Source organism: Dicentrarchus labrax, unplaced genomic scaffold (genome assembly GCF_905237075.1).
Source record: "Dicentrarchus labrax unplaced genomic scaffold, dlabrax2021, whole genome shotgun sequence".
Lineage (NCBI taxonomy): Eukaryota > Metazoa > Chordata > Actinopteri > Moronidae > Dicentrarchus > Dicentrarchus labrax.
This window is the reverse complement of record NW_026136712.1, coordinates 21,241,822-21,257,417: the sequence shown is the minus strand read 5'-3', so window position 1 is coordinate 21,257,417 and position 15,596 is coordinate 21,241,822. Positions and strand designations below refer to the sequence as shown.

General features: G+C 39.8%; 1 protein-coding gene across 3 annotated transcripts; it reads right to left on the bottom strand.

The window, feature by feature from the left end:
- Positions 1–1,857: 1,857 nt before the first annotated feature.
- Positions 1,858–15,045, bottom strand: LOC127373183 (mitogen-activated protein kinase kinase kinase 14). Of its 3 annotated transcripts, none has more exons than XM_051417378.1 (15): positions 14,912–15,045; positions 11,988–12,259; positions 11,729–11,804; positions 10,221–10,926; positions 9,398–9,532; positions 9,121–9,250; positions 8,886–9,014; positions 7,022–7,126; positions 5,933–6,096; positions 5,687–5,837; positions 4,242–4,808; positions 3,596–3,702; positions 3,389–3,509; positions 3,203–3,303; positions 1,858–2,589 (listed from the first exon to the last, which is right to left on the bottom strand). In XM_051417378.1, the coding sequence occupies exons 2-15, from the start codon at positions 12,253–12,255 to the stop codon at positions 2,425–2,427; spliced, it is 2,925 nt and encodes a 974-aa protein (XP_051273338.1). In that variant the 5' UTR covers positions 12,256–12,259; positions 14,912–15,045; the 3' UTR covers positions 1,858–2,424. The 3 variants fall into 3 exon arrangements, with proteins under 3 accessions (XP_051273338.1, XP_051273339.1, XP_051273340.1); XM_051417379.1 differs by having other exon boundaries at positions 11,988–12,255; XM_051417380.1 differs by lacking the exon at positions 14,912–15,045 and having other exon boundaries at positions 11,969–12,130.
- Positions 15,046–15,596: the final 551 nt, after the last annotated feature.

Sequence of the window (15,596 nt, the reverse complement as noted above, 5' to 3'; positions counted from 1 at the left end):
AAACACTAGGACGTGTGATAATGTTGTTTCACATTGACTGCTGTTAGTTACTAGTTTGATTAATGGTTTAATAATGTGTGTATTGATTAGCGATCAGGCCAATTATAACAGCAGTATGCTATAAACAGTTGCCCTTTGTGAGTGTTCTTAAGCTACTTTCCTAATTAAACATGGCGTGATTGTTATTAATGGGGTCATCAGTCATCTATTATCCATTTCTGAGCTACTGGACACTGAAAGTCAACAATATCTAACCACTGTATGCTATTAGGTTGTGATTCTACATGTATTTATAAGGATCTGCCATTTTAATCCACTCATAAAGGATCATATTATAGAGTTAGAGGAGTATTAGTTGTGATGTTGTGGCCAGAAATGAGGGTAAATAAGGGTAAATAAGGGTAAATGAGGGTAAAGATTTCCTGTGGGGTCTGTTATAAGCTGGTGGGCCTTGTTTAAATATTTACTTTAGGAGGAGCTGCTGCAGTGACCCCACATTCCTCAAACACATCACACCTGATCTGAAAAACAAAAAAAAAAACTATGTAACTGAACCAACAAGAACAAAACTGTACAAATATATTTTGACCAGAACGTCTAACTGATGTTTTACGACACAGTTAGAAATAACAGTGTTTTAAATGGAGGCCATATAATTCCAGTTTGTTCCATTGACTCATTTTCTTTAAGTTCTTTATAAATATTATAATATATCATTATAATGCTTTTTGGATTTTTTAATATTTTTTGTTCAGATTTTGATATTTGTCACATAAAAAGAAACACAAGAAATGTATTGGCTACCATTTTGATAATCAATCAATTATTAATTAATTTTATCACACATCAGCTGTTTGACAGGTGATGTAATAATTTGCTTGTAAAATGTCCAGAAACCTCGTGTTTATCATGTGGTTTGATCACATGTTTACAGTCGCATGAACTGAGAGCCATAGTTTCTTTATTAGTGCTGTAAATGTCTCCTATAGCCTTTAGGTTTTATAGTCGGGGGATAAAAGAGAGTCAGGTTGTTAGTAGAGATTCATTCACTGCAGAATAAAACCTGTGGTCACAAACTTCAGAGTTTTAAAGGTGATCTGACTTTAGGAAATAAATAATGGTTGAAGTTATAGTTATAACGCTGAAGTTAGATGCGGTATTATCTGCACTGACTCCAGTTACAGGTTATATTGACGACCTTTTAACTCTTTATGAGCCAGAACGCAGTTTTATAGATGATCAGGAAGAAAAGTTAATTAGTAAAGTTTGGTTTTGTTTCACAGTCCAGACTCAACGCTAAAGGAGACTAAAGGAGATTCCTCTGTTGTGATTATAAGAATAAATAATTAAATACATAAATAAAACAATGATAAATACATTTTGGTAATGAAAATGGCTATTTCTGTATTTCTATTTATTTACACAGTTATTGATCTATTTCTGCATTTATATATTCATTTATTTATTTTTTATATATTCATTTAATTATTTCCTGCATTTATATATTCATTTATTTATTTTTTATATATTCATTTATTTATTTTTTATATATTCATTTATTTATGTATTCATTCATTTATTCGTATATTTCTTCATTTATTTATGAATTTATTTATTTATACATTTATTTATTTCTGTATTTATATTTTTATCTGTTTCATCTTTTAAATCCTTTTCTAAAAACATATGTTGTGTTTTTAATCTCTTTTTAACAGTCTCTGTGATTGTTGGTGTCCCTCATAAACTGCTTTTAATCTTTGTTGCTGCTGTGTTTGTGTAAAGCACAAAGTAAAAAAAAAAAAACAGCTTAAACAAATAAAGTTATTATATGAAACAGAAAACTCTGCACACCAAATATCTCCTGTAGAAAAATATTTATTTAGCAAGAAACGTTTTGAGGCTCTTCCTCAGACTTCAGATGCAAAACAGAGTCGCCATTTTAAATTTCTTAAGTATGAGCGTCTCTTTCATCGAGCTTATTGGTCTTGAATGTCTCTCTGCTGCTCCGACAGTCAACCACACGACGAATGAAGGAGACACTGACTGGAAAACAAGCAGAAGAGGGCAGCTTCTCTGCCTCGGAGGTCACTTTTTATTAAGATATAAAAGGTTAGTAACGTTCAAGTATTAAAGTCTTCAGGGCTCGTGTTGTATTACGACACATAACTCGTTTTAAGCAGCTTAAAAGGCACCAAGCAACATGACAAACTCTAGTTTCCAGATCACAGATGAAGCTGTGCACAAGTTATAAAATAAATACAATGAACAACAGATTCTTTAAAAATACAAAATCACAACCAAAAGCACCACGTTCACTCAAAATCAACCATATCAGCAGCCCAACATCTCCAGGTACATGTAGACATCCTGATGTCCACAGTCGATGCCTCAGTTAGTGCAAACAACAACAAAACAACAACTGTCTCATTCTCGAAGTTCCAGCTTGCCGTCTCTGACTCGCCAACGCCAGCGCTGACACCGGTCGGGAGCAGGAACGCAGCGCAGCCACAGACAAGACTCTTTAATCTCCTGCTCGAAGGACACCGTCTTCCGGTCCAGGGTCTCCAGAGTGAAGGCTTTCCCCGAGATCTGAAAGACAGATTCACAAGACTTTCGTAGGAAAGCTCACAAACGGTCATATGAGTTACCGTATTTCGCTCTCTGCAGCGTCCTCAGTGATTTCACTACAGTTTTCTTTTAACTTAGGTTGACGTAGGCGATCTAAGGGAGCTAGGGGTCAAAATATAATTAATATTTAAGTAATTTCCATTATTTGAAAACTAGTCTTTAAACATCGAGGTTTTCCAGGACTCGTAGGAACCCTGCACAGGAGAACGCCCTAAAGCATACCCTGCTTTATGGTCAGTTTAACTCTAAATGGGACCATCAGTTACTAAATGCACATCATGCTGTATGGAAGAAGACTGAAACTAGAGACTGAGACCAGAAACTCATCAGGAAACTGTTTACTGAGCTCATAAATCAACTGAGAAGTCGACTCATTTCTCTATAAGACTGAATGGTGGCGCTGCCCCCTGCTGGCCGTTACATAGAATGCATGTTTAAGACACTTCCTGGAAGCTCTGTCCGTTATGTAAACTGTCAGTGGTACTAACTAAAGATAAGATGTCGTGGAGGAAACTCACTCTGAACCATCCAAAAACATTCAAACAACAATTTTTGAGATCAATCTGTTTCCTACCTGATCACTGATCCCGATAGCAACGTGGCCCACCTTGACCTGCCGACGCTCACGTATCCTCAGACACTCGCCCTGGACGTTCTCAATCCAGATGTCAACACCTGGAGCATCAGAGCAACAAATAACAACAATAAAAACAGACAATAAACCAGCGTGCGACACGTTGATTCAGTCCCGCCAGCGTACCTTCGAAGCAGTACGAGGACGGCTGATTTGCTGACGCCAACCACTCCAAGTGTCCGTCTGTCTGACTGTTGCAGGAGGAGAAGACTCCAGAGCTCAGATCATCAGACGAATGATCAGAGTCCTTAAAAACAGAGAGACATGTTTCAGGGTTATGATTCGATTCGTGTGCAGCACACAATGCACCTGCGTCTATATATATATACGCACTCTGTCTGAAGCGTCCATCTGCGACGTGTCCGAGCAGCTGAAACAGGATGGAGGGTCGTCTCGTGGTTCAGGGGACGGGGTCTGGATCGTGGTGCCTATAGGAACATCTAGTGAGAGACAGCAGCAGTTCCTGTAAGTAGCCTGACAGTGACCTAGTACCCAGACGTATGACTGGTACCTAGTTTAGATCAAGATACATCCATAAAAGGTCTTAGAATATCCTCTGAAAATGTGTTTTATTGGTAATATTAAGCTGAAAAATTTAAGAAAAGACACCAAATATGCTGGATAGTTGTACATAGGCCCTTCAGTATTAAAATAACTTCAAAACTTTTAACCTTGAAAGATGATGTGCCACTAAACCCATGAAGTTATACTTTCTAATATATGATGCAGTAGGTTATTAGGTCCATTAAAACTATGAACCATAACTTTCTCCTGGGTTTGGATCCCTGAGTTACATCCACTTTACTGTCACTCAGTAATCAGATCATAGTAGAGCACTCAGCTGCACTTCATTCATTACAGCCAGGACATTTATTTTTTGAGATACAGTGTCCTTAATAAAATCTTGTTGCAGCAGATTAAATAAATTGATCCTGGACATGCTGAGCTGTCGTTATGACGCACACTTTCTCTGACTCACCGTCTCTGAGGTATTCCAGCTCTGGCTCTGAGCCCCATGGATCTTCATTTGTTTGTTGGCCCTTTTGCAGCAAAGGGAAAAGTCCTCGGAGAGCTCGGAGATACTCCGTAGACACTGACGAGTCCCAGTCTTCCTCCTCCTCCTCCTCCTCTTCACCTCCTTCCTCTTCCCAATCTCCCTCATACTCCCCGTCAGTTTTCAGCCACCGTTCCTGGACGTACTCTTCCTCTCCCATGTATATATCGATGTCAGAGTCAGACCAGGAGTCCCAGTCTGGCTCATCCTGCAGTGATTTCGGCCGGGACTCCCATTCACGAGCCTGGAAGTCTGTCTCTACCTCAGAGTGGTCGGAGTCACAGTCCTTCCAGTCGAAGCTGTCCTCGTCCACCGCTGTAGTCCTCCAAGGGCTCACCCAGTACATCGTGGGCGCTGAGCCGCCAGCTGATGGTTTCGTTGGGGTGTCCGGGATCCCGGGGGACAGGGAGCAGGGGGTCTCCTCAATCTGGTTCTTGCCACGATACAGCTTCTCACAGGCACTTTTGACGGACCAGGGACTCAAACCTCCGACTGTGGAGCAAACGTTCACTTTTAGAGTGATGTAGATAATGTCACAATAATATGGTACATTATATTAAAGGTGATTCCTGAGTGAAAAACAGACAATTCTGTGTTTCTATGGACAATCACATCTAATCAAAGGCCAAAACTAAGTCCGGAGTGCCTCAGGGATCAATCCTGGGTCCTGATTTGTTTCCATTATAGTTGCTCTTTGTTGTAAAATTCACTTCCATGGCATCTCCTATCATTTTTATGGAGACGATGTGCAGCTATAGCTTCCATTAAAGCCCACGGATGTTAGTATGCTGCACTCAGACGTCTAGTTTACATAAAAAACATTAAAGACATTCTTATTATTGGTATATTTCTGATTGGGTATTGTAGCTAAAAAGCTTGTACAAACTTTTTTTTATCAACTAAAGAACATAGCAGAGATCCCACTTACCCGATTCTTTGGTTTTACAGTTGGGATGCACGATAAATATTGGGGCAGATAAATTATCGGCCGATAATGTGAAATCTATATTATTATGTATTGCTGCCTGAGAGGATCTCCATAGCTGTGTCCTCTTTCAAATCACTTTTCAAATCACAAAAGTATTTTATAGTGTAGCTTACCTGGACTTTTGTTGATTAAACTCCATCGTATTTTATCTATTAATTTAGCTGTCTTTAAGCCTTTCTTATTATTATTCTCGTATATATTCTTGCCATATTTTGTATTCACTGTACTGTTGTGGTTTCACAGCACTTTGTAATAACTAACTCGATAGTATCACTTGTTAAGATCTTTGTTCAAATGTGCTCTATAAATAAAGTTTCTTATTATTATAACAATAAATAACTTTTACATTATAAGATGATTGTCGGATATGTAACCCATCGACCTGCTCTGAGGGCCTTGGTGGTTTTCCTCCGGAGCTCCTTTGCCGAGGCTCGTCTGTCGGGGTCTTTCTGGAGTCCGGCCCTGAACACTTTGGCCGTGAAGTTGTTACAGTTGGACGGCACCTCCCAGAGAGGCGGAGGCTCGTTGACGATCTGACAAACGAGATGACAGGAAACATGAGAAAGCAGTTGTTTTTTTTACACTTCAGGGTGGAGGAAGTCCAACCTGCGATGATGAGGACTCTCACCTGGAGACACAGGGGATGGGAGTAGTAGCGTATCCATGGGTGGCATCCATTGAGCATGTGCAGTAGCATACAACAGCTGCTCCACACGTCCGCCTTGGCACACAGTCGATCCCCTCGTGCCACCTCGGGGGCCATGTGGGTCTCTGTGCCGGGGAAGGCAGCTCCTACACCCACAAATAGTCAATTAATGTGGTTTTAGCTCTTAATTACCTCGTCTTTTCCCCTGTTGCACATGATCCCGCTGCTGTTGTTCACACATATACTTACTGGGAGGCTTTAGGCACACAGTTATATTTTCTGCTTCACTTTTTAGGTTTTTTAAGTAATGTTTGCAGCAAATTTAACATAATAAATGCAGAAGTCATTGTCTGTGTTCATCCACCAGTCAAACAGACCACAGGAGGAAGTTTCAGGCAGCAAATATATGACTTTTTAAGGATCAACCACCTTTTGAATCACAGCTGCTTTTGTATTTACTTAAAGCTGCAGTAAGTAACTTTTCTAAAAATAACTACTGTCATTATTGCAACTTTCACTATATCCTGACAGTAGGGCATGAGACTGATAATCTTTGAAAAAATCAGCTTCCTCTGGCTCGTTCTAGTGCTCCTTTACAAGAATCTACTGGGCCCGAACGAAACAACCGAAAGTTATTCTTATTAAAATGACCTCCTGCAGCTTTAAAGTCCCCCTCCAGTCAGAAACCAGAGTTTCTTCTTGTTTCTAAAGTTGTGATGTTTGAATGATGTCTGTGCAGAGTTTGGCACTAAAAGGATATTTTCACATTCATCTGCTGAAAGTGGAAAGTTTGAGCTCATTGAAAATCTGATTTTAAGATGGTGTGGCCTAGGAGCAGGATTTGTGACATCACAATAGTTAAGGAAGTTAAACTTGTGTGCAGCAGGAACCTTTGCATATTTATAGATCCTGTAGTTTTTAATGAGGTAGATTCTTTTTAAGAATGTCAAAATTATACTTTTGTTTTGCAGAAATAAACATCAGACTGTTTTATATATGTCTGAGGGGATCAGTGAAACAAACTCCAATAATATGATCAATAATTGCTGATTTTTTACACTTTCTACTCACCCCTGAACGCCCTGGTGCTCCGTCCACTGTCATCTAATGTCTCTGAGAGACCAAAGTCACAGAGGAATGTGTCTCTGCAGTCTGCAGACAGCAGCACATTGTCAACTGGAATAAAATCAACACACAGGATTCAGCGAGACAGGTTGTTTTTATCCGGAGCTCATTATGAAACAGTTGAGTGAGGAATCAGGAGGTTGTCAGAGGCTGTCAGACTGACGGGTACACGGTGGACAGAAGCAGCTCTAGAAGGTGGTGCAAAGTAACGTCATCAAAAACAAAGCATGCACACATTTTTCTCTCCACCTCTTTGTGAAGATCTGATGTGATGAGGTTGGTTAATTAGACGTCTGTTGGCTGAGCGAGCAGCGAGGGGCCCTAATTCGAGCGAGCCCCCTTCTCCAGCTCAATCCTCTCAGCGGGGATTACCGAGGGTTTAAGGGTTGGATGTCAGTTTGGGATTAGGTACAGACACTGGGGATACTAGCTGACAGTAGCACCAGCAGCTAGAGGCTTTACTGGGCTCCCCTCCCTCCCAGTAAGGACTATGATATAATATCGTCACAGGCAGGGAGAGATGGGACAAGATGTAAACAAGATGAATCCACATTTGTGCAACTCTACAGCACTGAAAACTAATAAAAAATACTGAAGTGAGTCAACATTTTTGCCGAAAAATACCTGGAAAAAGAGCTTTTCAACTCACCCCCATCAAAAGTTAACCTTTACCTTTATTTTACCTGCTTTACTCTCTTTTATTTCACCAGAAGGATAAAAAAAAAAGCCTCCAAACTCCTAATTCTTGGCTTAAAGACTTAATGTCCTTAATATACTCGGAGAAGATTAAGTACAGTATTAGAGGGCTGCTCCGATAACTTCAACAAAACGTGGGATCCTGATCTTTACTTAATGTTAATTCTGACTCTTCTTTGGAAGATTAGTGTGATTTATTCAGTCAGTCAGAGCAGACCGATTTATCTTTATATGCAGGACTTTTTCATTTTGTGAGTTTCTCCCATATTTCCTGTGTTTAACGATGAGAAACTGGGTGACAATGTCGTACTTACAGTTATATGTACGTCGTATATTGTCAACCCAATAAAAATATTTTTAAAAAAGTGATTAAACATTAAAAATACAAACTTGATGTCCAAGTAAAGATCATTTTTAAGGTCTGTTTAAAAGTAAAAGTAGCGATATACACAAACCTAAAAGTTCAACATCACAAGTAAAGACCCTGAAGTGAAATCAAAAGTATATAAATATTATTATTTACATATAATAATGTCACATATTGATTGGTTTATGATCATTTTAATGACTTTATATTTGAAGTTCAATCTATAAAAATGCATCATCCTTTAAAAACTGATGTTTGTATCTAAAGAGCTACTTTTGTGTGATTATATTCTTGCACATTATTCAGTTATATAATGTTGTTTTTTGTCTGTTGAACCTCTGTCCACACCCAACCTCACATCTGGGAGTGCTACGACACATCAGAGCTGCACAGGATGTGGTTAAAGCAACCCGTGTCGATGAAGGCGAAGCAGAAAGTAACAGTATATACAGATGTGGAAGTATAAAAGGGCACTTAAAGCTGCATTAGTTGATGTATTTTTGGCCACTGGGGGGCAGCAGAGCACAACACTGACATATTTCCACTCATTAAAGTTGATACGGTGGGATTGTTAGCAACATTGGCCGTAAACCAACAAATAAAAGTCCAATATTCAGTCTTTCTATCTGAGTTTGGGGCTAAAACACAAACATTTACAGGAAAATTGGTCTTTTTAATCAATTTCCAGGTGTTTCCATGACTTGAAAACTCTAAATTTCCAGGTTTTCCAGGCCGTGTGGGACGTACCTTTGACATCCAGGTGAAGGACCTTTCTGTGGTGCAGGTGTTCTAGTGCCCCCAGTGACTGGTGAAGGTAGTGCAGGGCCAAATCCTCAGGTAGGGAGTCCATCTCTTTCAGGAGCTGGGCCAAACACGCTGAAGAGGTTTGGGTAATTAATTGAGTAATTAATTGGGTAATTAATTGGGTAATTAATTGGCTATGAGTGGTTAAATGATCATGAGAGAGTATCTGTGTTCTCACCTGGCTTCAGGTCCATGAAGAGCACGATGTTTAGGTCCTCCCTCACGGCCCCAAAGAGCTCCACGACGCGAGGAGAGTTGAGAGCGCTCCACGTGCTCACCTCCTCGCTGCTGAAGTGACTCAGTGGGAGCTGACATCATCACACAACAACAACAACAACAACATGTCAATAAGTTTTAATGTAACCATCAGTGTTCAGCAGCAGGAGGTTTTTGTTTTAAGAGAAGCTTTGGGTGGAGCATATCTTTAAAAAGTGACTCATTCATTCTTGGTTTACCCTTTTGGCAGCACATTCGAATCCGGTCCCTTTGTCCCGAACGCAGAACACGTCACCGTATGAGCCGTTCTGTATGTGATGAAGAATGTGGTACTCCTCTCCCTCCCTGTACTGACAACTGCTGGGCTGAAGTTGCTTCAGGATACAAGAGTACAGTCATTTTAACCCTTTAAGATCACATCCTCAGTTACATTGTTTCCATATTTAACAATTTATGACCAAAAAAATTACATTTTCTTTGTATTTTTGTATCAGAATCAAATAATTTTCTCTTCCTGTAAAAGAAAATGTTCAACTTTTAGCGACACAGAGCGAAGATTCATTAGTTAGTTAGCTAGCAGCATGGGTTTGATGACAGCGGTACCGAGGTGCTTTTATGGATATTTGACATTAAATTAAAAACTGTACAATGAACCCAAACAGTGACCTCAGTAACTGCAGGAAGTTTGTGTAAAACCAGAGATTTGGATGAATTTTGAGCAGATTATTTCCTGTTTAGGGAACTTTTTATACAATTCTCTGTCTGTATTTTATATAACAAACTTAATAAGCTTCTTTTCTCACAGATTCAGTGTTTCCTTCTTCCTGATGTTTGACCATTGTTCTATCAGACAATTTATGTTAACCTTCCTTAAGAGAAGTGAACCAAACACTTAGATTTAGACCTACTGTGTATATCTTTTACATTTTCTTACACGCCTTAAAATCAAGAAGGCCATGCGACCCCCTCGTGAAGTTTTGGCGACCCCTAGTGGGGGTTGGGAACCAGTGGTTTAAGACCCACACAATCAGTGTCTATTAAACATGGTAGTAAATATCTTACATGATGAAATAAGAGCCCTTCATTGAGCAGTTCGCTCGTCTTCCAGTCATTCAGAGTCTGTTTGATCAAATCTCTGAAGAAAGGTGCGACGGAGAGCTTCGGCATCTGCGTCACTCTTCCTCTCAGGATGTCCAAAACGGCGTCGCCATCGCTCACGGCGTCCAGACCGAAGGCGCGCAGAGACGTATCTGACACACCCAGCAGGCTTTGCGTGCACCCCGCAGAGTCCGAATCCCAGCCAGCGTGAGAGGAGGAGTTAAAACCGGACACGTGCATCAGGTCAAAGGTCAGATTTGACTCTTGAACGGCGTCTTCTGCAACGCAAGACGAGTCCGAGTCGCTCTCGTGAGTGCAGATGGACTCCAGGCCGCAGTCGGAGTCCGAGCCTCCTCTGTCAGATGTGTCGTCTGCGTCTTGGTCCTCCGGCTGCGACGTGGCGCCGGCGTCTGCGCAGCTGCAGCCTCCGTACACGTCAGCGTCGCTGCAGGCGCGCGAGTCAGTGAACTGAGGTGGAGGCGGTATGATCGCAGCTGACTTCAGCCAATCGATCTCCTGCACCCACAGGCCTCGGATGATGGGCGGTTCCTCGCCGCCGTCCTGGCTCCGCCTCCCGGGTTTCCTGCGCTGTTTCCTCTGCAGGTGTTGGTGCACCACGTTGAAGTCCTCGTCCTCGGTGTCACTCGCTGCGGCGTCCTTAATGAGAAACCTGCCAAACATTAGAAAGAAAAGAACTGTAAAGAACTGTTTGGATTAGAAAAGTAATTTAAGAAAATATATCTAAGATAATGTTAATAATAATTAATTAATAATATATTACAGCTAATAATTTTTTTAGCTTAATAAAAAATGATAAAACTAAGAATTCTTTCGGTGCCTTCAATTAACACAAAGTCACTTATTTGGTATTTTGCTGTTTGAAGAAATTGTTTCTTATTGTAAGATTTTATTTTTACTAAAATTTGTTTTCTAATGTAACTAACTAGCTAACGATAGATGTAGATTAGCTCGCTCGTCAGCTAATGTTTTTATTCTGTAGTAAGACACTAACTAACTAACTAACTAACTAACTAATTAACTATCTAGTTAACTAATGTTTTGCTGCAATAATGTAACTAGCTAGGTAACGATTATGTAGCTAGTTATCTAGTGTTTGTTCTTTAGTAGTGTCTTAATAAGATATCACAGATAATGTTGAGCTACATTTATTTATTTATATTATGCTATTTGAAGAAATTACGTCTTTTAAGGTTCATTACAGCCTTTTAGTGGCTAGTTTTAAGAACTAATAAAAAGGACCATAAATGTAAGAACAGAAGAATATTTGGCTCGTTTCTAGACATTGTATTCGCAGTGTAATTACATTTTATACAATCCCAATGTGTTTTTATGTCACTATAACTTCTTTTTCCAATTACTCTGAAGGCATTAGTGGTTGTTTTTAGCTCAATAAAGCCTTTAATTGTTTTGTATTTATTGAATTAGTTTCAGACACACAGGTGTGACTGTACCTGTGCTTCTTGATCAGCTGAGATCTTGAGTAAGGACACTGAGTGTTTGTGGGGCTGAACTCCTGAAAGTCTTCACCTGGGACAGAGAAAAAAGAGTTTAAACCATCATTAAGGTTATAGATTAGGTTATAGAAACTGCTTTCATAAAAACACAATAATATCTATACTATAATCTATAATCTATAATCTATAAATATCTCCACAGACAGATGATAGAGTCCCATTCACTGATCCACATACTGTAGACCTGCAGTCTTACTCTCTGCCTGGGCCACAATGGACACGCAGGAACTCTCCTCACAGACATGGCGCCCCTCGGGGACCACGTGTTTGGCAGTGCCGTGTTGCATCACCCGACTCAGATGGGGGGCGATGGCCTGGACCAGCGAGTCCTTTTCCTCCTCGCGGCCTCCTTCGCCGGCGTCCTCTTTGCCAAGAAACGAGAGTTCGGATCCTCCGGTCACGATGACGAACGGCGTGTTGGAGTTAAACATCCGGGGAATGGCCATGTCGCTGTCGCTGTGCATCTAACTGAACAAAACACACATATAAAACGATTAAAACACATATAAACAATTAAAACATACATTATACATTATATTTACTCATAATTAATGTTGTTATTGTCATTATTTTGGATTTTAAATGGTTGCCAGCGCTGTAGATTACAACCCTGCTGTGTTTTCTTCCTCCAAATTAACTCTTAAACTGAGGTCGGTCAGGATTTCTGGAGCTTTAACCATCGAAAACATTGTAAATGTTTATGTTCTTTGGGCTTGTGTTGCCTTTAATCAATAGTGTTGGGTGAAGAGTGATCGGAAAGGAGGAGGAGCTGCAGCAAGGACTCAGCGTTGGTACCTGTACCTGTGCTATATCTATATTCAACATCTGGGAATTGAGGCCGAAGGGAATTTTTATCAGTTGTGAAAGTGTTGGACCGAAGGGACAGTTTGACCTCATGGTGGCGCTGAATAAAAAGTCAGAGCATCCCCAAAGTCTCCAGGATTCATCATCTGGGAACCTCGAACATCTGCACCAAGTCTGGCGCCAGTCCATCAAACAGATGTTGGAAAATGTCACTAGAGAGTTTGTTTGACCAGTTGCATGTTGTTTGCCCCAAACTGCATGAGATTAGCATAAAGTGCACAAAGGAGAGACTTGTGGGTTCCCATAGGACCTATTTTCATTCAGATATCTTGAGGTCAGAGGTCAATGGATCCCTTTTTGAAAATGGCCATCCCAGTTCTTCTATCGCTACAACTTTAGAGATGGTTGGTACCAACGGATGCGTCACGTATTCTAGTTTCATAAATCTTCACTCCAGCGTTTAAACGGAGCTCACTGCAGCTTCTGAAAGACAATGTGGGACCGGAAGTGGAAGGATATCACCACGGTTACAGCCCCCGTTAGCCCCTTCTAGCCCCCCGTTACCATGGCAACTACAGTATCAGCCAGAAACATCAACCTCTAATTATGGTCCTAAGTTACATTTTGTATATAAATATATGTTTTGGTCATGGTCGCTATCTTTGGAGAGCTGCTACATCCTGATAATATTACAGGTTTTCTTTCACACTGAACAATAATTTCTACTTTTGAGCCAAAGATTCCCTCCATAATAATAATAAATTCAAAAATAGCATCAGATTTGTAACCGGCGAGCACTTTAATGTGGTGGCATTTGCCACGGCCGGGCGTGAATGAGCAGACACCGGTAGAGAGCCGGGGCGGGGGGGGGTATTAATAGCGGCCGCATGCCTTCCACTGAGGGCGGCCAGCTGTCGTAGTCTCTCTTCCTCAAACACTCGCCATGTTGACAGCAAATACTGGAGGATCAAAACACACACTCACACACACACACACACACACACAACACAACACACACACACACACACACACACACACACACACACAAAGAGCCAGAGGGTGCGGAGATATCAGACCTGAACTACGTTTGTTTTTTATTAAAACTAAAACTAGGATTAGTGAAGCTGTTGAAGGCAGAAATATAAACATACGCTCCTCCCACCGCTCTAAATTAAATATATTGATAATCAATTAATCGTTTTGAGTCCGTTTTTAAGAAAAAATGTCAAAATTATCAGATTTCTGCGTCTAAAATGTGAATATTTCTGTGGTTTCTTTAATCTTCTGTGGCTGAATATCTTTAAATTGTAGTTGAAATGAGACATTTGAGGATTTTGGGAAACAAAGATCAACATTTTCTAACATTTTATGGCTCAAACAACTGATCGATTGATAATAATCAATAATCGTTAGACGCAGCCCTGCTTCCCATGGTGCAACGCTAACTGCACTTCCTGTTAGCGACTCTGCTCGTTTCCCTTTTTACTGGATTAAACAAACTTCACATTTATCCTAAATTTTATTTTAAAAAATTAGCGTATCTTAGCGGGGTAATGCCATCTCAGCTGTTGACTCTGATGGATTTTATGATATTTTATGTGCTATTAAACTTTATTATAAGATTGTAAAACATTTATTTATAAGTTCTTCTTCTTTCGTTCGTGATTTTAACTATTTTTTTCAACTTTTTGAGAAAGTAGTTCCTGTACGAGAGAAATTGAACGTGCTTTTACTTTATCGGACAGCGTACTTTTGTTTTGAAAAGAGAAAACTAATATTTAATTATTTATTTATAATTTATAAACATTAGGAAACAAAAGAAGTATTTTTTCTGTCTTTTCTGTTTTTTATTTTCAAAACAAAAAAACAGAAAAAGGTCGTTCCCCCACTTTTTGTTTTCTAATTTCAAAATAAAATCCCTTCGACCCCACAGCACCGACCTTTATCTGGATACCTCTGCTGTACTTTTCATTTATCTGACAGTTTCCATTATAAACTTATATGACAACAAGCAGCACTGAACAGTTAATCCACTCAATAACATACAGATTATTAATTTAACTCTCAGACTACAACATTAACACACTCTCACATGTATTTAGTGACAGAAACAGAATAATATTCTATCATAAAGGAGCCGTTCTGCACACTTTAAATACACTTTAAATACACTTTAACACTTTAATACACTTTAAATACACTTTAAATACACTTTAACACTCTAACACTTGAAATACACTTTAACACCAACAACACTTTAGAGTATTTTTAGACCTTAAGGACCTTCTCGCTGTCAGGAGACACAGAGCACATTACCTCTGAGGGACGACCGGTTTCCTGTCTCCAGTTCAGGTGAAATCTCTCCAGAAAGACAGAAGAAAAGTTCCTGTCTGTCTCTCTTCGTCCTGTCTGTCTGTCTGTGTGTGTGTGTGTGTCTGTGTGTGTGTTAGTGGTAACCTACCGGCTGTCTGACCCCCGCAGGCTCAGCTGATTGGTCGAGCATGTGTGTGAGTTATGAGATCTTACACCTCAGTCACCCCAGGCCCACCCTCACCCACCCTCACCCACCCTCACCCCCACAAACATCCACCCTCACCCCCACAAACATCTACCCTCACCCACCCTCACCCCCACAAACTCTGGAGTCTGAATGTGTTTATTATATCACTGGATTATAATTATTGATGCTTTAATGATGCAGTAGAGTTAATTTTAACTACTTTATATTCAGCTGGTTGGGTTTAATCCATAATAATAATAATATATTATAATTTATTGATTTATATTTTGTGTTTTTAATCTGAATCTGACAAGTAACCAGTAACTAAAGCTCCCAAAATGTTAATTTATAAGTAACATAAAATGGAAATACTTAAAGAAATGTGTCTTTAACATTTTAAATAAAGGATGCTGATTCCTATAATAATATTGTGCTATTTTTATATTATATTTAATTAAACATACTTTAAATATACACTCAAATGATGTTTTAAATACACTT